The sequence below is a fragment of the Mastacembelus armatus genome, chromosome 6 (assembly GCF_900324485.2).
Source record: "Mastacembelus armatus chromosome 6, fMasArm1.2, whole genome shotgun sequence".
Classification (NCBI taxonomy): Eukaryota; Metazoa; Chordata; class Actinopteri; order Synbranchiformes; family Mastacembelidae; genus Mastacembelus; species Mastacembelus armatus.
The window spans coordinates 18,523,742-18,547,525 of record NC_046638.1 but is presented as its reverse complement, the minus strand read 5'-3'; the positions used below and the strand labels follow the sequence as shown (position 1 = coordinate 18,547,525).

Here is a 23,784-nt window from a genome sequence, read left to right as displayed (position 1 = left end):
TTGGTGACCAGCTCTCATGTTGCGGCAAGTTTTCCTTTCTGTAGTCTCTTTTCTTTTAGTGTGCCTGTATGAGTGAATGTGTGTGTGTCTGTAGGTGTGTGCGTGTGTGTGTGTGTGTGTGTGTGTTTGTTTGTGCAGGGTTGATTTCAACCATTTTCACTGTTTGTAAACCTCAGCTTGGAATTTGTTATTGCAAATTTATGGAGAGTGACATGTTTATTTATGCTTGTTATATTTGCAGTATACCAGGTTGAAGACGTTTATCTGGTGCCTCTTGTTGATTCACAGTTATGAAAGCCAGTTTTCTTACCAAACATTGTGCAGCAGAGGAAGAAGAAAAGCTTTTCTCTCTGGCTTTTAGGCTGTAATGGATGGAACGTAGGAAGGAGCTCACTGTATAACTTATTTTGTTGCAGCAATGTAATTTGACTCTCTCCATTACTTTTATGGGTGTTTAAAATTGGCTTGTAAGTTAACAGCATATTTCATATATTTTACATAGGTTTTAATCACTGAAATGAAAAACTGATGCAACCTAGTGTAATTGGGTTGTTTAGAGTATGTAAGTAAATTCCCTAATCTGCTGATATAATATATCTGTGCTTCCTAACTCAGTAATCAAACTGTGAGCCCTGCAAATGCAACATAAGAAGCTTCTCACTGGAGGGAGCCAGAGTCTCATTTTAACTGTGCCACCAGACATTTTTTGTGCCTAACACAAGACAAGAACATTCACTAGGAATGACTTAGAGGCAATGCATGTAAAAGATGTTATGTCTTTTGAGTCAATTTCTGAAATTGTAATTTTGACAAAATGAAACAAACGTCCGTAAGCCTCCTTGTCACATTGTCACAACACTTTGTGCACCAGAGTAACATAAAAACAAACTAGGTACTGTTTTTAATGACTTTACTAAAGGTTAATGTATTCCAGAAAATGAGTTTAGGGAGTGTACAAAGAATATTAGGTTATAAAGGGAAGGTATGATTTAACCATAAATAATTAAAACAGCAAAAGAATAAAGAATTCAGGATGAAGTATCCTAATTCTTACATTTCTCTTAAATAGGAGAGTTATTTCACCCTACGCTGATAACGCCTATTCAATAGTAAGACAACAGTCAAATCAGCAGGTTATTTTCAGTACACACTTTAGAAATTAAGTCATCAATAGCCAACACAAATGTACCATTTTTAACCATTTTTAATTTCAATAATTTTCATTTGAGTAACTGATATACAAAGACCTAATCTTTTGTTTGACACATAAGACAATAGGATTTCATGTGCAAAGGGAAAAATATATAGACAGCTTCATATGTTATCAATCAGGTGTGTTTAAATCACCTGCTGACTCAAAATATGGCTGCAGAATTGATCATATTGGAAATTTTGCATCTGTAAAAATATTTGTCACTGTCTCTTATGCAGCATTTCTTTCTTTATAACCACTGAAATTAAACAGATCTGCTGTCATCTGTCTGGAAGGTATTGATCACTCTTATCTCATTTTGTTTCCTGCAGAGTTACTACAGTAAATTCACACCATCTACATACTATCTCACTAAAACGATTTCTCCATTGTTGGTCATATGTACCTATTTGTCTGCAGTGCTGAAGTTTTGCCCTGTTTTGTCCAGTTGGTTCTTGGTGGTTGACCTCTGATGCCTGTGCATCATCTTATGGAGGAGGAGCAGGAACAAAGCAGAGATGATGAACGCCCCACCCGCCATGAGGAAACCTGTCCCATAATCACTTGTCTTGTCAATGAAGAAACCTAAAAGGAAAAGCACTGTATGTGAGAATGCTTTGCGTGGCAGCAGTCATATTTCTTTTGTAATCTTTCTTTCCTGACTAGAATTCACTTATGCTGGTCCAAATATAACAACATCACAATTATGTTATCATTTTAGCCTCATTTAGTAGCAGCTAGTTATAAATGAGGCATAAGACCGAGGCAGAAATAAGGAAGGGAGGATTGCACGAAGATTAATTTCATCCTGAAGCAGTGATGCTAGTGCTTTCCTCCCATGGAGGAAGCATAATTAGAACGCTTTCATGCATCCTCAACATCCATCGACTCTCTTCAAAGTACTGAACAGTGCAGTAAATAAGATAGAAATAGCCTCTGTGTCAGAGGGAACATATTTAGTTATAAATAGGACACCATGGGCTATATTAATATCTACTTCACTCCAATTAGCACTTGACTTTATTTGAGGTCAGTGTCATGCCTTTAGCATCATCTAAAATTTAACATTTACATGTGGTTGTATTGCTTGAATCCAAATTAGGAGGTTTTCAGGAACTTGTTAAAAGGCGACTTATGGAGATATTAAAAGTAAAATGAGGAATGGGCAAAGAATGAAAAATATTTGTTGATGTTATTTAAGCTTTTCCTAATGTATCAGGCCAGTGGCAATAGACTCCTGTTAATTTATAATAAACAGTGCCATATATCACATATACATTCAACCTGCAGAGCATGACAATAGCAACAAATAGCAGAGATTCCAAGCTACTATTAGAATAATGTGTTTTTACCCTCTTCCCATCTGCTTAACTGCTAGCTGTGCTCAAAGCCAGGGCACTTTCTGGAGAAAGTGTCTATGCCTGGGTGTGAAAGACGAGCTGATGAGTACATTTAAATGCTTGCTAGTTTGTAGGACAGTGCTGTGGGTAATGTGACTGCAGCTCGTGATGGGTTTCATAGAGAGAGGACAGGGAAATTATTCTATTCCACTGAGAGCACAAAGGGCATTTTAAGTACTGTATTAGCTTAACAGCTGTCTATTTTTTAATTTCAAAATAGAATAGATTAATGAGGATAACTGCAGATTGCCATGGTAGCATTTGCATATGCTGTGCTTTCATGGCATTGCCAAATGTATCTGTTTACTCAAAATGTTTAATTTAAAATGTATATACATGTATTATGAAGGGGTGGTGGCTTACAAAATATTATACTCATGCCTATCATTAAGGAGGTGTCATTATCCACAATTAATTTTATCAATTAAACACAAAAGTAAAAATGCACGTCATGAAAATCAGAAAAAAGGGATTATAATAATAAGATGTTTTGCAACACACTAGATGTTCATAATACTTTCCATGTTTGCTGGATTTGTTATAGATTTTACTGACTTAAAGTTGCTATATTCAAAACTTTTGTTCGAACAATGGATCAAATATCTGTAAGTCAGTGATTATGAACCCATAAGGAATATTACCCCACTCTGTAAATTAATTTCATTCAGGTGTATAGTGAGATTTTGCCTCTTTCCACTCATCATCATTTTCAGTAAAGGCAAAAAAAGCTCTGTCCAGTTAACCAACTAAAGACCAAAGAGTAAATGTTAATGACTAAAATACTGACCAGTGAGCACAGTGTAGCATTTAGGAGTTAAAGAGCCAGATGTTTCCTTCAGGAATTGGTGAAGAGCTAAAGGGGAATTTAAATGGGAGGTAACACTGGACTTCCATTTTTCAGGTTAACACAAACTACATACATGCTGGATGTGTGTATCTGTCCAAAATTTTTACTGACCCACCATATGAATTTAACAAACTGGTGTCAGTGCTTTCGCATCCCGGCCTTTCTGTGTGGAGTTTGCATGTTCTCCCTGTGCCTGCGTGGGTTTACTCCGGGTACTCCGGTTTCCTCCCACAGTCCAAAAAACATGCATGTTAGGTTGATTGGTGACTCTAAAATTGCCCGTAGGAGTGAGTGTGAGTGTGTGAGGTTGTCTGTCTTTGTGTGTCTATATGTGGCCCTGCGACAGACTGGTGACCTGTCCAGGGTGTACCCCTGCCTTCCACCCAAGAGAGAGCTGGGATAGGCTCCAGCAGATCCCCGTGACCCTGAACCAGGAAAAAGCGGGTATAGAAGATGGATGGATGGATGGTGTCAGTGCTATTTATAGCAAAATCAGTTACTGCAGTTTTAAAGAGGCCTGGGGAAAAAAATCCTCTTTGCTGTCAGGATATTTTGGCATTTTCTACAGCTCTTGTTTTTTATGTACTACACTTGCTCACATGTTCTGTAGGACACACTGCATGAATTTTAACAAATGTCTCAAGTAACAGAATACAAACTCAGTGGAGAAGAAACTTCATTTAACACAGAAAGAAGTCATTGGAAAGCAACTGGCCATGAAATTAGCATGATCATAAAAAATGGTGATATCATAATTTTAGCCTAGTTTAATATATAAAAACCCAATGTCCTCTGGGATGGACCATTGATAAAATCCAAGAATAACTGAAGGGTGGTGCTGCCTGTCAGGAAGGTATAGGAAGGTATAAAATCTAATTTAGGTTACATAGACTCAATGAGCTGTAGTAACAATGCAGAACAGTGTAAAGGCACAGCCGCGCTGTAATTTAATGTGTTAGGAGAACAGATCAGAACACATAACAAATATTATTTAATTTTACACTCTGGTATCCAAATTCTTGCTTATTTCTTGCTGGCGTTCAGGTATCATGGTGGAATTGGCGACATGGAATTTTCTAGCAACAACTCCAAAATATTTTTCCTGTTGATATTCACAGTAGGTACACTGCATACTTACAGCTAACCAAGAAAGCATCTTACTAACTCACCAGCAATGGGTGGTCCAAGCAGGGCTCCGCTGCTGCGTATCAGCATGAAGAACCCCAAAGCACTTCCAAGCCTCTGGACACCCACCAGTTCAGCCAGCATGGTGATGTAAATGGCAACAGTGGCACCATACACTATGCCGTATGCTGCACTGAAGGCAGCGAGCTGGAAAAATGAGGAGGCCAGTGGGCCGAGGAGTAACACAGTACCAAGCAGAATCACTGTAACTGTCAGCTGCTTCACCTGGAAAGAACAGAGATGATGGAAACAGCTGCTCTAGTGATGAGGCTGTACAAACTTTTATTATATATGCTGTTTTATTAGAAGAATAGGTTGAGATATCTGTTATTTTATTTCTTGCAGAGAATTACACCTGGAGTTTGATGCCATTTTTCCACAAACTGCACTAAAATGAACATACCGTTTCTACCAGTCTCAGGTTTGCCACCCAGCCAAAGATCACTCGTCCAAACAGGTCCAGCACTGCAGAGATAGACATGAGTGCAGCTGCCTGGTACTCCTCAATCCCTTTACTTCGTGCAAATGGGACTAGGAACAGGGCTGGGGCAAAAAATCCCAGGGAAGCAAATATTCCAAACATTGAGTAGACCATGAATTCAGCATTAGTGATTAGGGTATAATCTACATAACGAAGGATTTTATTCCTTGGTTCAGCCCTTTTGGTTCTGATGCTTGAGTCACTGGTTGAAGGAGGTATTTCCTCAGCATCTTTGGGACACATCTGAATTGTCCCCTGCTCATTTATTCTCAGCTCCTCCTTCTCATGACAGTTTCGTTTGCTCTGCTCTGAATTCTCTGTGAGCAATTCCACAGACAATCCTTCCTCCTCTGCTTTGACCTCACAAACATGAGTCATGTCTCTGGTGGCGTTTAGGGGCCTCAGCAGCATCCCGCACACACACAGGTTAAGCTGCAGACCCCCTAGGATCAGCAAAGCACCTCTCCAGGAGAAAATGTCAATTAACAGCTGGAACAGGGGTGTAAGGACAAAGGTAAGGATACACTCTCCAGCACTGCTCAAGGCATTAGCCACTGGACGTTTCTTCTCAAAGTAGAATCCCAGAATGGTTACTGTAGGGGTCCAGGTTAATGCATAACCAAAACCTATGAGAGACCAGTAAATATGTTATTTTGTTAGTATGTTTTGGGATTAATTTGTATGTGGCATGTTTGTATCAAACCACTCACCATTTAGGAACCCCACTGTTAAGTAGAGCTCTATCAGGTTACAAGCAAAAGCACCTGTAATGGCTCCTAGGCTGCATATCAGTCCACCCATTATCACTACAGAGCGATGGCTGTAGCGAGCACTCAGAGCAGTCGCTACAGGAGCTGCAGCGGGACATACATGGCATGTACAAATGATCCAATTTAAAATTTGAAATATAGTGAAGCAATTCAGGGCTACTAAATTACAGTATTTGGTACAGCATATTTATATACTTTTCAGCAGTCAAAACATCCTATTTATTTTTAAGATGCCTAAATGTAGATGTTTTCTTGAAATATATTCCTGTTTGAGTAATATTCTCAGTGAGAGTTACACAGTGAAACAGGGTAAAGAGTTTTTAAATTGATCCCAGTGCCTTTTGTTGACTGGAAAGTTCTACATGTGTAGTCAGTAGTCAGTAATAATTTAATTTCCCCATGCACTGAAAATATTAGAGATCAAATTGTTTTGCTTTTGTCTAGCCTTTTTTGAGAAGAAGAGAGCCACCTGGTGGTTAGAATCTCTAAGCTGATTTTGTGCTAAATCATTTGCATCAAGGTCCCAAAAGTAGGGTGATTCCAAAAGATATGATTATTAATTTCTGAAAACATTGAAGTAATTATAAATTGACTGATGTGTAATGTCCAGTACATTGAAGGCCTATGTCCATTAGTAGAAATGATCATACTTACCCACAATATGAATGGTACCTACAGAAATGGATGTGATCCATGAAGTTTCTGTTGCTGTGGTTTCAAAGTATCGGTATATCTCAACATAAAATACACCAAAGGCTTTGATGACACCAAAGGTCAAACCAAAGACTAAGAAGCAGGAGAGCAAGACGAACCAGGCATAGCCACCATCAGGGGCCACAGCTGCCTTCTCCCTCTGAGCCTTGACTGGAGAGACCATAATGATCTGCACTGATTTCAAATTTCTAAGGAGAGACACAAGGATGCCATTTTTAATCTTCTGTATAGCAATAACCAAATTCTGCAGATGAATTTACATGTCACTGGATTTTAGAGTGATTGGTATATAAGCAATGACATGAGGAGAAGAAGGGTTAATGTGGTTCTACTGTACCAAATCTCTGTTAGTTGTATAATGGCATCCATAAAAGTGAATGCTGCACTGACTGAAATTCAGAAACAATACCATGGAACATCAGTTATCTTGAGTACAAACTTAAATACAATAGATATAATCATTCAGATATTAGAATTTCCATGTCAGGTGACATTGGCAGGTATTAGATTTGACGTTGACATGTCTGTTAAATTGCTTTGCAAAAAAGACAAATATATCATATACGAAGAAAGGCCAGTATTGAACAGAATGTAAGAAATCCATATAGGAAATAGAGAGTAAAAAGTTACCATTGTAAGCTATTTGTCATCTCTTTGGGCCACTGTCACTGCAACCAGATGAGATTTGCCAAGCACGACAGGATTTAGCTGAATTTTTTTTCAGTTGATGAAAAATATTTAATACACATATAATAATAATGAAGGTTCGCAGACTGCACAAGGGCCTGTTTACAAAGGATTTTCAAGCATTTTAATTATGGAGATTACCCACCTTCTGTGTAGGTGGACTGAAAAAATCTGGACCCAAATCTGGAGCATGACCCCAAAAGGTTGCAGTGCACATCAAGGTGAATACAACACAATTCCCAGATTTTACACACAATATATCATGTGTGAAGTCATATTTCTACTTTACCATACCTGTCAAGGTCAAAGTGAAGCCATTATACTACTCCTGCAGGCCAGCTGTCCAGGTTTGGTGTGGTTTCAAAACGTTAAGCTGTGGTTCGGCACTTTCAGAGAAGCTGCTACACACAGAAAAAGGAAAACAGGTACAGTGCAAGGGTCAGATATGGACAATAAGTGACAGAGACAGCACAAGCCAGAAAAAAACACTGTGAAGACAAAGAGACTGTAAAGACAAAGAGGGTTAAAAAACATGTTCAGGAAAATGCTGTTGGTAATGTGTGCCTTGTTAAATGAAACCCCAGAGGAAAGTTACTGTAGGACTAATGCACATGAACATGAGCAGATAACCAAGGACAGATCTTTGTAACTTCTTTTCTCAGTATGCAGACACTCTGAAAACAAAGACACATGCAGAGGCAAAGTTTAATCGCCTGAAACCTTTCTGAAAATGAAAATCACAGTGAGGACAAAAACTGAACCAAGGGCATGAAAAAAATAAAATAAAATAAAAGAACATGATTCCTCAAACTGTAACATTTTAACATATTTTTTTAATAATTCCTGTTGTCATGCAGGAGTGTAGTACTAGGGTCATATGTGGAAACAGTTACATTATTATGCTCCTGCTATAAACTGCCACCATTCGTCAAGAAAATGAAACATTAACAACAACAGGCAATATTAACTGGCACACGATAAACACCCACACAGGGAGATGAAGCTACAAGCTACAAAAACCAAGACAATGTTCTGCATGGGGTAAGGCAACACAGTGGGGCGTTCTTCAAGTCCTTTCATAAGTGATAAGCTTTCTCATACTCACGTCTCTCCTGCTGCTTCACATAGAGCTAATGTGAAATTATAAGATATCAAATAAGAAAAAAATGCCTAAATGCTATTTTTATTATTCTAATCAAGACTCAGTTTTCAAGTTCTAAGCTCAAAAAACAATTCAGCAAGGACAAGTTAATCACAAACAGAGATGCAGTTTACTGTTGTTGTGAGTTGGCATGCTTGGTTATTACTGTGTAACACTGACATCCTCGTTAACAAATAAGAGAAAGACAAACATTATCTGAAATGTGACAAGACTTTTTACAGTCAGATAGCTTCATTATCCCACAAACAGATCTGACAAATGCTTCATAAATTACCTTTGACTCTTTGCCTCTCTGTGGTACAGCCTGCCAATAAACTTTTGCAAACTATTAATTCAGCTTATGAAGCTTCTCTTTAATGAGCTTTACAGTTCACTAAAGAGGCACAGTACCAGGCTTTGTGGCGTGCCAGATTGTTACTGGGGACAAGCATTTTAGGTGTTGTGCCAAGTATTTGTGGGTTCCTACATCAACAGATGTCCGAAGTCTTGCTTTAATAGGGCAACAAACCATTATTTATGGTATTTTGACCATGTTAGATCTTCTGGAACGGTCAGTGTGATAAACCATGTAAATCACAACGTGGGGTGACTCAGCCTGAATTAAAAGTGTGCAAATTTTCTATTTTTACATTACACGTCCCTAACTGCTGAGGTAGGAGCACTGACTCTTAGTTGGAGAGATTTAATGCTTTAGCTGGGCTCTGTATTCTGGTGAAGGTCACTGTGTTGCTCAGGTATTAAAGCTTAGAGAGAAGCACAGACAGACAGAGGGGTTGGAATAAAAGAATCAATCTCCTTCTTTGCATCTGCCCACTCAAACAGTAATTTAGTCGGGGCTAGATATTAGGATCATTTTGTGTTACAGTATATAAAATCATTAAGAGAATTTCCTGTGCCTTGTGCAGGGGATTCTTGGTAACTTTACTTTTGTGGAACAATTTGCCTTTGGTGCACAGATCGCTGAATTATACATCTCCAATGGGTGTTCTAAAACAATTAAAGATTTATAGGTGGTAAATAATAAATCTATGGTGGGAATGACTGAGAAGGGGAACATAACACTATAGGAACGTCTTCTGAATAATGGATATTTGCTGGTGGGTCCAGAGTGTTATTAGCTGTGTTTCCAGAGAATGATGGACTCCTCTGATGGCTTTTGATTTGTCTTCTTCACTTAGAGGCACCTCGGGTTTCACTGTACCTGCCCTTGTGTCTGAATTGCTGCTGTAGCAAGGACTTGTTTGCCTTTGCTGCCCCTAAATGTCACCAAACAAGTCCTAAAGAGACAATGCCAGACTTTATGTTTTTCACACACAGTCTCAGCCGTTTGTATATGGGAGAGCTGTACATAGAAATGCTACTGCATGTGAAAAAGAAATAATATCATACTGGTCTTAACCAAGATCATTACATTTTTGTTAGGACTGGGATTCATGTTGTAACCAGGTGGGCAGTATTTCCTTCATCCCTTGTGTTGTGTTTAAATTTATGTGATTCAACTTGAAACAAGCCCCATTTCTGAGAAAACTTTGCTGACTAAACCTTTGCTGTTGTTTATATCCTGTTTTTCAAATTTTGAAACTGTTGGTGAAACAAGCTTTGTGATGCAATAACTGTGAAATATAGTTTAACTCATGAGTTTGAAAAAAACTATATCAGTTGGTCGACAGCCAGCTGCCTCTCTCAGTCACCATGGCCTCTTCTGTGCAAACTGTCTTATAGCCACAATAGTGGTGCTGGCATGACCTTATACAGTGTGGCTTGGTTTGTTTATCACTGAAGTATCTCAACAACTATTCATCATGTTACTCTTTCATTTTGTACTTTCTTATTTGAGGATCTTGTATATTTTATTTAGTTTATCTACCTAGTGTCTAGCTATCCAAACGTAAGCCAATGTATTTACAAAACAGATTTGTGGATGTAACCAGCACCATTCAGCCACAGTGCTACACAGGAGAAAACCTTCTCTGGATACTGATGCACCCTGAATGTGTCTAACAACCACGCACACATGCACCACACTAATTGCCATAAAAGCTAACAAGCTTAGCAGGGTTAGTGAGCGATGCAATCAGACGCTTGATTGTGTGATGAGCCAAGGTCACTGTAAAAGAACAGTGAGGTGGCTCACAGTCTGGATCTCAACCTGCTCTCAGATCAGTGATGGAGCCAGAAGTCACTGCCTGTTACTGTACAACACATTTCTGCAATAAAAGACAAGTCAGACTTTGAGCTCCTTTGATGCCTCATGGAGGCTTGCTACAAACACTCACATACACACACTTCATTTTGAAGTGTTGGTTTGGAGCTTTTGAATTGCAAATGTATATACAATGACTGTCTATACTGTATCTGGAACTGGTAGGAAATAAGTCTAAAGCTATAATACATATTCATATTGCAACTTGACAGAAAGTGATTGGCCCCTAATTATTTAATTAGGAGAACTGTGTGGGTGTCAACTCTGAACAGTAGGTTCCTGAGTTGAAGAAAGTCTAAGGATGTTTCTGTAAGCAAATTCTTAGGTTAGGTTAAGTAAAACTGGCTCTCAGCACATTCCCCCTTGTTCTCTGAAAAACAGCTTAATAATCATGTAGTCTTCAGTCCTGCTTAAAAATCAAATCATGTCCACACTCTCGCTCATATCAACCCACACAAACACTGCAGTTCTTGTGCTGCAGCACACTCTCCGCATCTGCTCACCCCTAGAGCTCGCTGACACCCTTTCATTCATCTCCACACTTCTCTCCCAAGAATGTTTGGCTGTTGAGTTTGTTTTTAGCTGAGGGTGAATAATGGTGAATGACGAGGAGAGTGGAGCAGAGGGATTCTGCAGACACATGCAAATTCTTGGGGGGAAATGGATTTGACCTTTTTGATATGAATAACTATTCATCCATGGATCAGGTTGTACTCTGCCTGAGTGGGTGGGCGCAGGAACTGGTGCATTTCTAATGCCTCCTCCTTTTATTCCCAGTATGCTTTTGTAAGTGGTACAGAGAACACACGTTAATGTCTCCTGTAATAAAGACATCTTTAATCTAATTGTCCACAGGAATTAAATGTGCAGTGTTTGTGTGGAGGAATTTGAACCACTTGAGGATAACATAGGCACAGGTGTGTGTGGGCAACCCAGATGGCTGAGAGGAGGCAGCCAACTAGCCAAGTGCACATCGGTCATCTACTGAGTGAAAATATGAGGTGTATCGTCCATAAGAATATCATGACAAAAACAATTTAAATAAAATTGGTTCTACTGTTTGCATGATATAAAAGCATTGAAAATATTGCTATGCAGTTTTCCTTTGCTAAGTCATCTAAATCAGCAATAATGAAAGGCATCTGCAGCTGCTGATGCTGCTGGATGTCTGATGCCCTTGTTACATTGACAGATACTGGTTTCAGATCAATGGCTGCCAAATAGAGATACTATATGCCCCTGTTTCCAGTCACCACAGCAAACAAAGGCAGCACTAAGAAAGCAGTTTCTTCCTCTCCATGCACAGAAACATTCATTTGAAATAAAAGAGGATTTATCCAGCAATTATGGAAATTTGTGTTCCCTGTGCAAAGAAAAGATAAACATACAGCAGCTCAAGAACAATATATACCTGTTGATGTCAAGCTCTGGTCTCCAGATGAAACGTGTGCTGAGGTAAGGGTGTTTCCAGGAAATGTGAAGGCGTTTGCAGGTAGATACAAGAGGGACGAAGAACTGGGACTTAATGAACAGGATCAGCTGCAGTTGGACTGTTCTCAAGGGTAAAGATCCCTTGAGCTTTGGTAGCATTTCTCCTCCCTGGATGTTTAAACAAAGATCCATCCATCCATTCTCTACACCAATTACCCTGTAGGCAGGGGTTGCAGGAGGCTGAAGCCAATCCTAACTGAGATTGGGTAAGAGGCAGGGAACATACTGGACAAAGACAATGTAATGTTTTGGGTTTTCTCTTTTTAACATTAGGATATAAAATAAAGTTACCAGGATTCATTCTCCATGAACCATGAATGTTGGCACACAATTCCAGTCTATCCATTAGACATTTCAGGCTGGACAATACTGCTAGCATGGTTAATAAGTCATAATGACTGAATAATGATAACTGCCTAGTTGGAAATGATGCATCTTGGGCCTTTTGCCTAATGTAATATCCTTCTGACAGTAACATTTATTCATCTGTGCATTACAGGAGATACTCTAAAAGGTGTTTGACTTTTTAATTTCAATACATAAAGGCAGAAAGACAGAAAGTAATGACAAGCCAACCAGAAGTTAATGTTGAGACTTTTACTAACCACCAGTGTGTAAATAGGTATTTTTTGCATCTGCTCCAATGAATTTCTTTTTTTGTGCAATGTCAGTGTAAAGTCACAAAAAGGTTGTGATGTCAAAGGGGAATTTTTTTGTTTAGGGAACAAATAAACATATTGACAAACCAACTAATTTCTCATTAAAAACTGACTTTTGTCTGTCACCTACTGACTATAAATGGACAATTTCAAATGTGAAAGTGGTCATTACAGAGGCAGGCTACTCATCACTCACCAGAGACAGATTATTTTGGACCAATCCTCTCCAGTCCATCAGACAATGGAAATAGCGACCACAGTACAATCTCCAAAGAAACTGCAGTATTTTATTATGAAATAGCAGCATTGTCAGTGTGTCACAATTAGATAACTGCTAACACCCACAAACAGAAGGGACAAAACAATGATTAAAATGTAAATGTTTCAGACAACTATTGCAGCGGCAGTCCCGTGGGAGTTTTAAAGCCATTACATTTCATCTTGCCTCTATCATTTCCTCAGTATAATTTGCATCTCCCTTGTTTCTGTTATTTCTCCAACTGAGGTGCTCTTTTGGTAGTCATTGTTCATAACTAAAGGGAACCCTATGCAGTGCAACTCTGGAATAATGATTTCAGTGTGAATAGCCTCATGTAGGAAGGTCTTATGTTCTCATTATTGCTTCCATAGACACATCTAGAGCTGTCCTGTTATCCTTTCCCAGGTAGTATCTGTGTGTTTGCATATTTTAGGGTGTTTAATATGTGTGTTTGTGCATATACAGTGCTAATATAAGTTTCAAACTTTTTCCTAAGAGATGTGGATCATCATAGTAAATTTGACACCACATTAAGCACTACTTCTGAGTCCAAGCACTTAGTTCAATTCATTACGAGGCTGAATAATGTACTTAGCTGCAGATAAGGAGGCGCTTGTTTTTTCACCACCTCTTCTCATTTTTGACACTAAAAAAGGTGTTCAGTTTTCCAAAAGTATTATGTTTATATCAAATTCCCAGATCTCTTCTGATGGGCTCATATCACTCCTCAAAAGCAACACGTCTCTACAAAATATGCTTCCCTTTTCATCGACATACACATTTTTCAGTAAATTGGTTCTAGTGTCCCTACAGGGGAGCAGTGTTGGCAGATTCCACCAGAGATTTCCTTCCTTTTTCTATTACATTCCTTTAAATTAGGGGGAGAACACACTCCAGGACTCCTTGAAGAATTGTTTGGCTTAAATTTTACATTTGCTGTAGATGATGTGATATGGCCTCTATCTACCGTGCTGATATTCTGTGTCTGTGTGGTTAATTTGGATGCATGTCTTATCTAAAGTTATTTAGGTTGAACCAAACAGCACAGAGCAAACACAGACTGATCATATCTATTAACAAAAAGGAAAGACTGAACAAATTTCTTGAACAGCAGAGAAAACAACTGCTATGTAGTGGCATTAAAAAGTTTGACAAATACCTGGAACAGAGAAACGCACTGTAGCAAAGTGTTATTTTTAATGATACCATCTCTTATGTCTCTTTATTTGATATGCTCCATATTTATATATGTAGAAATCTGACAAGCTCTTTTGCAATATTACATTTTTTCAACAGTAATATTTTTAGTCTTGAAATTTTTTTAATTAACACAGATAGATAGTAGATATAGCAACAATTACTGATGGTGACCAATAGAAATTTGATGTCTTTGAATATTTCATTAACATTGAACAGGTGTAACTGATTTATCCAACATAGAATAGCTCAATAATTGCTTAATGGTTTTCATATCACCATATTGAGTGGGCAAAAAGGAACATCACATTGCAAAATGGGAAACAAATACATGAAAAAAAACAACAACTTACCATTATGATCAGTATGCTGCAGTTACAATCACTCTGCAAATACATAAAACACAAACAAACTTCACAAAATAATTTTAGCTAGTAGCCTAAAATCAAAAACAACCAGGAGTACTGTTAAACTACATTTTTGTCCTTGGTGTTTTGTAAATCTTTTACAAAACAGATTACCAGTTATTGTAACTAACCACAGTGTCCCCCATGAATCCTGCACAGACCAACTTGAAATGCCCTGTCTCCTACAAATTACATTTACGTAGACGAAAACCGTGTTACCAGTTATCTTGTGGTGATGGATGTGATCAGTACCTAAATAATGTTAACATGTTCAGAGTGAATGAAATGCTAAATTTGTCTGTCACACCTGTTGACCTGAAGGCAGGAGCTTGGGGTGGTGGGCAGCCTACAACTTACAGGTCTGTGACTCCAGATGCCAGGGTTCACATGGGGCCCACCTTAAAATAATACTAACTAATTTTAATACCACTAATAATAACATGAGCATTTTAAATTGCTCAAATTTCAAAAACATAAAAAGCTGAATATAGGAAAGGCTGCATAAAGGCCAAAAATGTGCCCTCTTTGACTAGTGCTTAAATGCACACTCCTTTCTGTAAGTCAAGTATTGACGTGACAGTTGTTCTTCTAAAACACCTCAAAGATAACCTGGCAATGGCTAGCATAAACATGTACTAAATATAAGCTGAAAGGAAAGATGGCTATGAATTTTAAAGTATTCTTCCCATCCTCCTTTCCAGATGCTGCTCATGTCTTTTTGGGGATTGGGTTATTCAATACTGGTGGGTCTTCGCGGTGTAGAGAAAAATCAGACAAGGCTCAATGAGATCACTCAGTTCACTAACTGAGTTTGAACTCTCTCTGGGTGCAATGTGTGCTCCCATATCTAGCACAACATAGAATTTAAAAGGAATTATTTATCATCTGGGCAATTGCACTCATTTACTTTACTTTTTTTGCCAAGTTATTACATTACATTTACCAGCACCTCATTAATTAATACTGTATACCTCAGAGATTTTGTTTACCTTTGGACAGCTCCAGGCTGAACTGTTTCTCTGTTTGCAGCTTTTAGCCAGCTGCTTGCTCAAGCTTTCATTGTATTTTCCATAGTCAGATGAAAAACCCACAAATTCTCATTTTAACATTTGTTTTAGTGTAGAGGGATAAACTAGACAAGCTACTGCATTTTATTAGTGAGCTTCAGAAGTGTAGGTATATTTTGACCTTTCATCAGAGTCAGGCTAACTGCTTCCTCAGACTGCCAGTAAGCTAAGCTAATAGCTGAGCTAAGCTAAAGCTTGCTTTTAACTGAAACTATTTTTTAAAGACTGTTTTAAGCCTTTACTATCTTTGAAATACAATTGATTTCTCTTCTTCTGTTTTATTTATCATCCACTGAAAGCTAACAAAGATTTTAATAGTGAGGTTTCTTATCTGTGGTGATTAAACAGTCATGTGCTGGTATAATATTGGCTAATGATTTTAAAACTCTGCTTGACTACTTCAACCTACAATGTCCTACACATTTGCCATACAAAGGCACACACTGGATCTGGAAATCTTGTATGGAGTCTCTGTGTTTCTGTTAACAAAACTGTACATCTTGGACCACTTGACTCTGACTTTTGAGATTACTCTTCTCCAGAGATTTAAAATGAATTCTGTTCCCCTGACTGGTCAGTGTTTATCCAGCACTCTACATTTGGTAAATTTGATGCTGCTTTTATTGAAGTGGTATCTCAGAATGATTGCATTAGTTGTCCTGACACATTAATTACCTGTTTTTATTCAATTTGTCTGATATATTTGATGTGCTTTCTATGCTTAAGATGAGAGCCGTTAAGCCCTGTAGGGAGCCTTGGTTGAATGAATCAATTTGTTTATTGAGTTGTCACTGCTGATGTGCAGAACATAAATGGAACAAAGATAGGCTGGCTGTCTCCTTTATCATATTGAAGACCAGTCTACAAGAATGCTGTATAAGTGGCTAAATTGCAGATGCTGTCTAAACTTAATCGTAAAATTGGTCTCTGTGTCTTACAATATTATTTATTAATTCTGTCATGATTCCCAGGGCTAATGTTTTTCCTGTTGTTACGTCTGCTTTATGCAAGAAGTTTCTTCACTTTTTTTACTAATAACGTCTCGTCATTCAAAAAGCTCTCAAACTGCTGTATGAGTTTGTCCTGGATCTGTTTGTGCCTTCCACGTTCTCTGCTGGTTTTGACCGATTTGAGCCTGTGTCTCATCTCACCTAAGTTGTGCTACCAAATGTTTTAGAGAAAAATGTTTCAGTTTATATCTTTATAAGAGGAGAACTTGCTGTTTAAAGTCTGGTTTTAGGACATGACCCAGTATCAGCTCCACTTGAAGTAGCAAATGATGTTCTACTCTCTGTTTGGACCTCACAGCTACATTTGTCACTGTTGACCATGAAACTATAATTTCTTGTTTTTTTTACATGCCATGGGTATTCAAGGCATTGTCCTTAATTGGTTTCAATAATATTTATGCAACAGAAGTTTTGCTGTAGCTATTGGTGATCATCGCTCCTGCAGTGTTCAGGCTCTGTGGAACTATGCATTTTCTTTATACATTTGCCTTCAGGGTGATGTGATTTAGAAGCATGGGCTTTCTTTTCACTGTTATGCTGATGATTTGCAGATTTATCTGGCATTTTGTAATGAGGGCAATGTCTCTTTGTAGCCAGAGTTTATTTTATGTAGAGCTTTAGATGATGTTGCTGACCAAGGGGCAAGTCTTTTTTTTCACACTCTGCATTCTAGGCTTGACTATTGTAATGAATCGTATGTGGGAGTCAGTCAGTTTTCACTTGATTGTCTCAAACTTTTACAAAATTCAGCAGCCCTTTTCTTGACCATCTCTTCCAAATGTGAACATATAACTCCTCTTGTAGCATGTTGACAATTACTATACACTTTAGAATTAAGTGTCAAATTGTATTATTTCTTTTCAAAATTTTGAATGTGCTTACTTTTTATCTTTCAGAGCTTTTGCCATTTTGCAAGGGCAATAGAAATCTTAGATCATCTTCCCACTATCTCTTTCCTATTACTGGAACTAAATATGTAAATTAGCTTTTTGTAATAACCTTCCAATAGACATTTGAACAGCTGCAGATTTGGAACTGTTTAAAGCTGTAGACATAAAACATATTTTTAGATTAGACTTCATTGCCAAGTAGTGCTCTGATATTGCTATCTGGTCCTTTGAATATATGTTACTGTGAGTTTTCTTTATTTAATTGATTTTATGTGAAGCAATCTGGTCAACTTTGTTATTTTACAGGGTTATACAAAGAAAGTTTGATTTGATTTGATTAATGCATGCAGCAATATTTGAAGTACTGTTTCTCTGATTCACTGTTTCTTTAGAGTCTTCAAGGCTGGCTATTTAATCAAAATTAAATTTGAGAGTGGGATGACATAAGTGAGCCACTGAATCACTTTTTAAAAATTCCCTTAAGCTGAATCACTTTACTGTAGAGTCGGAGAGATTTGCTGAGTGAAATGGAATGATCAAAATCTATATTTCCTCTGCATGTTTTTACACTATAATAAGAATTTAATGTCACAGTGAGGCAAATGACACACATGACAGACAATCCATCTGGTGTGTCTGATGATGAGTCTCATCAACGGATTACTCCATAAAAACACCTTGCAGTCTACCATGCCAGCCCTTTGCACACCCATCCTTACTTTAGCCACAACAAGAAACACACATTTACAAGTTAAGATTATTGTTGCAGCCTTCATAATCACAGTTTTAGTCTCAAAGGGCTTCTCAACGCCCACACTATAGAAACAATAAATGCATGAGGTGACCCCTGCAACCTTCAGACTGTCAATGAGCAAGAAAAACGCCCACTGAAACCTCGCTTTTCAAAATGAGTAGGTGTGAGAGAGAGCGCACTTATCTGACTGTATATGTAAGAGTGAGAGAATGTGTGAGAGAGAGCGATGTCAGACAGGCCTTTACCAACTTTTGATGTTTTTGTTTACATATATATTATATGTATATATTATATAACGCTGATGAGCAGTGGTGTTTGACTTTCTGAATAACAGCCATATTCAGGTCATGGAATGAAACTGTAAAAGCTGTACAATTTGTGTTCAGCAGAGGAGCGTTGAAGTCTTTGGCAGCAGCAATTTCTACAATGAGCCTGCAGACAAGATCCTGAGAGGAGGTTGAAAGATGAGCCAGACAGGGGATTCATCCCAATGAGATCACAAGAAACAACCTCTGTTTTACCTGCCTATGTGCATGTCTGTTTGTACAAATGACAGAGAAGAGAGTAAATATTAAAGAGAAATTATGTTCAAAAGCGCAAATAAGCATGAATTATATGTCTCATTTAAAAGTGAGGAGCATTTATCGTTTCCTGGTGGTCATTAAGTGTTTTCGTGATCTGGGACGCTTACAGGTTTTGCAATTAAATCCAATGATGTGGCCTAATAGCCTCATGTTGTCATCCCTCATTTCTTCTGAGAGCTATCAGAGACCGGACAAGTTCCTTAACAACTATTGTTGAAAATGCTATTTTCAGTGGCTGTAGTTCAAGGACACTCAAAAGACATACTCCGAGTCACTTATCAAGTGTAAATATAATGAGTTGCTTGTAAAGGAATAAAATAATTGCTTATGTTATCATCCACCCTTTGACTGACATTGCCAGTAGTCAAATTGTTTTTAGAAGTTATAGGCCTACTGAGGTTGCTGCGTTGGTGACTGAAATGGCACTGACAACTTTTGAAGCAGGTAAAAACATGAGAAGCTATTTCCATTTTAATGGCTTGGCCAAATTTCTTCTTTAGTATCAGTGTCACATTTTTTTAGTGAAGGGTTCTTTGCTGAATGGTGTTTCTGAGATGAGAGAGAGTTGGATATAAGCTAAGAAACATATCAGACATATAATCTCAGGACATATCAAAGAGCATACCTATATGACTCACAACAGGATAATCAATAGTACTGTTGCTGTAAACCAAAAAGGTTGACAACTTATTGTCTTCTTAATGACAATAACTGTAAGCTAAGCTAATTGCCTGTAGCTTCATATTTAGCATGAGAGGGTGGTTTCAGCTTTCTCAGCTACCACTCAGCAAGACGGTGATCAAAGTCTCCGGCTGTCCCTTTAAGACTTCCAAATATTGTCATTAAAAGTTCATTCAGAGAATCATACTAGATGTTATTTTTGTGCCATTTCAGTGAACGACAAGTGGTGTTGGAGTGGAGTTATGCTCTTGTTGCATCAACATAGTAATTTTTTTCAATAAATTTTAATAAAAATTTTGAAACAGAAGGCCCCAAGGGACCCACAGCAAAAAGTATATTAAATACTTACTCATTCATATGCATCATATGAGGATGCATTTATCCCAATTAATTGTTTTTAGATTTGTGAGTTATGATCCCTCTTGTGAAATAGCATACAAATATAGTTTCTTCATTATCAAGAGTAATATGTGTTCAGCAGAGGAGCATAGATGCCTTTGGCAGTAGTGTCTCTTAAGCTATTGGGTACAGAGACGGACAATATACTATGGATAACAGACATGATATAATCCATCATATCTCATCATGCAAAGTTGGGCTTCCTCATTCAGAGTGTACACCCTGGGCCATATGTTACAACAAAAACTCCATTTACAAATACTACTATAGCTATAAATCTCACTAGAGGTAGTGACGGTGAAACAGGATGTCATATGGACAAAAGAATCCACAAAATGCCAAAAGCAATCAGACTGGAATCACTGGGATTGCAGGGAGTATAAAAAAAAAAAACAAAAAAAAAATCAAATTTAAATCAACTGAATGAAGAGGAATTCCAGGCAGTAACCCGTTTGCCTGAGGGACTTTTAATCCCAACTCTAATCTAGATTACGTCCACATCTGGCATGTGTGTGTAAGACTCCAACATCATCCTTGGACCCCGGGGTGTGACTGACTGGTCTTCTCAGAGAAAGGATGACACCCACCTGTTTTGGAGGCCACCCCTGGATTTGACAGAGGCAGAGAGGATTGGTTTGTCCCAGACCTGAAGATGTAACATTAAGCAGAGCTTCTTTAGCTGCAGGGTATTACAAAGATCCACATCAACAAACTGCAGATTTGTAGAAAGACATGGCACTGTTCCAGTGTGGTGTAATCGTGCACAGGGAAACAAGAGAGTGATGTAAGAAGGCAACTGTTTGTCACAATATACTTAACTCAGTCAGACTCACAGTTGGTTGTGTTTCTTCTCTCAGAGGTGTTCAGCAACAGGACTCTGATTTAATATCCCGGCCAAATTGATTAGACCTTCATACCCAGAACAAACCAAAAAAAAAAAAAAAAAATCTACAGCACAGAAAATGGATTTCTCTCAGATTACTAGGAGAGCTTTTATTTGGAGCATTGCAAAGTACATTTCATGGTTATTAGCACTCATTCCTTCTCACTCACACACCCTCAAACTTCATTTATTTCTTTCCCTACTTTCATTTTCTCATCAACTCATTTAAAATAAAGGCTATTTGGATCATAACATTTGCAATATCTTCACACAGGTGTCCTTGACTTCATAGCAGACAATGAAGAAACTGTCACGCTATTGGGTCAAGGATACAAACATACTTGAGAAAGATTTTATATGAGCTCACACTATCAGTTTGTCTATATGTCTTCTCAGAACATGGCTTCAAGCTTCTCAAAAATAAACTATAAAGAGAGGAGCACTTCTTGTAATTCATGGCAGAAAAGTAGATTATATAGTATGAGACGCATTTTGAGATCATACTGTAGGCAATATGTTAAAAAGTAGAATAAAATTAAAAGTTGCAGTTGGGCTTTTAAGTATTTTCACAGTGGAAGGAAAAGCAACTTTGGATTGAATATTGCATGTTTATGGAAGCAGCCAGTTACTAATATTGCTGCAGAGGCTTTCCGGTCAGGCATACTGGACCATCCAACTTAAAGGGTTTTAAGTCTTTCAGCTTCTGTGCACTCCGTATTATGCACTCTTATAATCATTATCATGAGACCAAAAACAACAAAAAAAAAAAATGCTTTTATCCGATGCAACACAGATGCCTTCACAACCACATGGGGAGTGGGGCATTAGGAGCAATAGCCATTTCCAGTACTTTTATTGTTTTGCAAAAGAGAGAGAGACTCACACCTCCTTAGAGTTTTGGATCAAGTTGGTTAGTGTGAGTACTGCTCAGAAAGCTGCTGCTGGAAGGGTGTAGTTATTATTACCCGCAGCATCATCACTTTTCCCTAGCAGAGCCAGAGACTCCAGGGAGTGCACACTATCCTTGTCTAGACGGAATCCCAGTCCAGGTGGAACAGAGTCCTCCCTGCCTCCATCACCTCCCACCTCCTGCAGCTCCCCAGTGGCGTTGGCAGCAGCAGCTGCAGCAGCTGCACACTCTTCTTTGAACAATCGGTCATGTTCCATCTTGAGCTCTTGGTAGGAGCGGGAGAACATGTGAAAGATGGAGGTAGCAGGGAAGGCCATAATAAGGATCCCGCTGAGGATGCTGCTCAGCGCTACAACCTGTCCTGGAATGGACCTCGGCACCATGTCGCCGTAACCAACGGTCGTCATGGAGATAATGGCCCACCAGTAGGAGGCTGGTATACTGCTGAAGTCATGGGTGCCTGTGAGCTCACTCTCAGCTAAGTGGACCAGTGGGGAAAAGAGAGTGACAGCTACACAGAGGAAAAGCAGGAGGAGGCCAAACTCGCGGGTGCTGCGTCTGACTGTCAGCCCCAGTGTCTGCAGGCCAAGAGAGTGGCGAGCCAGCCGCATCACATAAAGAATCCTCAGTGCCCGCAGGATCCTCAACACTAGGCCCAGCTTGTCTAAGTAGCCCTTACCTCCTCCTGGCCTCTCGTTCTCCAGGGCTGGGTCCTCCTCTGTCACCACCAGGGAGACGTAGTAGGGCAGAATGGCCATGGCGTCGATGATGTTGAGTGGACCCCGGAGGAAATCCAGTTTACTGCGGGCCTGGATGAACCGCAGGATGAACTCCAGGGAGAACCAGGCAACACACACCGTCTCTATGATGAACATATTGTAGCACTTGGAGGAACACTCACCCTGATGCAGAGAGAGAAAGCAAGAGTTTGTGGGAGTGAGGGACAGAGATTGAGAATGGGGAGAGAAGGGGTTTGTGAGGCAGTGAGGGAGATAGATGGGGTGGAAGGCACAGGGAGAAGGGGAGAAAACAAAAATCCTGAGGTTAGATGATAATCCTTGGTAATCATTAATATATCATGAGCTACATTCACCCAGTATGCAAATGCTACTGCACCAGTGCTGGTAGCTAAAACACCATCAATATATTATTTTAGGGCAGGTTTCAAAGAATAATGTCATACTAAGTGGGGGCAATGACAGAAAGCAATCAGGAGTTGATGAATTCTATCATCAATGAAAAGTAATGCAATATGAAAAATGCCATTTTGGAGATTTTGGAGCACAGACACCTGCTGTTACCTGACCCTCTTCAAAGTCTTGTCTGTTGTTATCAGTAATCACACAGCTCTAACTTTCATACCTATGCCTTATGTTACTATGCTTTCTTCCTGTCAGTGTAGTTGAGGTTACAGTCTTCTGTCTTAATCACTTGAGTTAATAATAAAGCTGGATAATAGACTATGGGAACATTATATGTGTGTTCTCTTGGCCTTGTCTTTAATGAGTTTCTCCCTATTTTCTCATCATTGCTCACTCCACAATTCTCTCTGCTCACACTATCTAATCAATCTTCCTGCCCTCTCATCCTTCTTTTCTCTCAACCTGTCCTCTCTGTTTCTGCACCTCTCTCTACCTTCTCATCATTCATTCTGTTTCCTCCATCACCTTCACTGGACTCCCTCCCTCTCATCCTTCATTCTCTTTTTGTGCCCACAGTGCTCTTTTTTTGCTTTAAAGCCCTCTTTCATTCAGACGGAATACAACTACGGGTTTCACTCTCTAGAGAATTTTAAACTATCTCAGACGTTTGTAGGGGAAATAAATCGTTGGAACTGTTGGTGGAACTGCTAACAGCTCATAGCTTTTTCAAAACTAAAAACTCAAAACAACTACAGCCACCAAAGTGAGTTATAAAATAGCCTTCTGATCAATTTCAAAGTGAACTCATCT

General features: G+C 38.8%; 2 protein-coding genes across 2 annotated transcripts in view; both read right to left on the bottom strand.

Moving 5' to 3' along the window:
• Window positions 1-953: 953 nt before the first annotated feature.
• On the bottom strand, window positions 954-7,816 carry LOC113132447 (monocarboxylate transporter 13). Its single transcript, XM_026310506.1, has 6 exons — window positions 7,571-7,816; window positions 6,530-6,777; window positions 5,816-5,959; window positions 5,028-5,731; window positions 4,609-4,849; window positions 954-1,777 (listed from the first exon to the last, which is right to left on the bottom strand). Exons 2-6 carry the CDS (start codon window positions 6,750-6,752, stop codon window positions 1,599-1,601), a joined length of 1,491 nt encoding a protein of 496 aa, XP_026166291.1. The 5' UTR covers window positions 6,753-6,777; window positions 7,571-7,816; the 3' UTR covers window positions 954-1,598.
• Window positions 7,817-21,023: 13,207 nt separating this feature from the next.
• The window catches only part of kcng4a (potassium voltage-gated channel, subfamily G, member 4a), a 29,901-nt gene continuing 27,140 nt past the window's right edge, over window positions 21,024-23,784 (bottom strand). Inside the window, exon 3 of the mRNA XM_026310736.1 lies at window positions 21,024-22,734. Coding sequence (XP_026166521.1) covers window positions 21,850-22,734 — 885 coding nt within the window. The 3' untranslated portion in view covers window positions 21,024-21,849. The remainder of the gene's footprint in view (window positions 22,735-23,784) is intronic.

What these genes read in the sequence shown, in the direction of transcription:
- LOC113132447 (XM_026310506.1), bottom strand. Translation starts at nt 6,752, where the DNA reads ATGGTCTCTCCAGTCAAGGCTCAGAGGGAGAAGGCAGCTGTGGCCCCT. An exon ending in AGGTACCATTCATATTGTGG is followed by an intron (nt 5,960 to 6,529) that starts GTAAGTATGATC and finishes GTCCCGCTGCAG; the next exon opens with CTCCTGTAGCGACTGCTCTG. An exon ending in AACAGTGGGGTTCCTAAATG is followed by an intron (nt 5,732 to 5,815) that starts GTGAGTGGTTTG and finishes GGTCTCTCATAG; the next exon opens with GTTTTGGTTATGCATTAACC.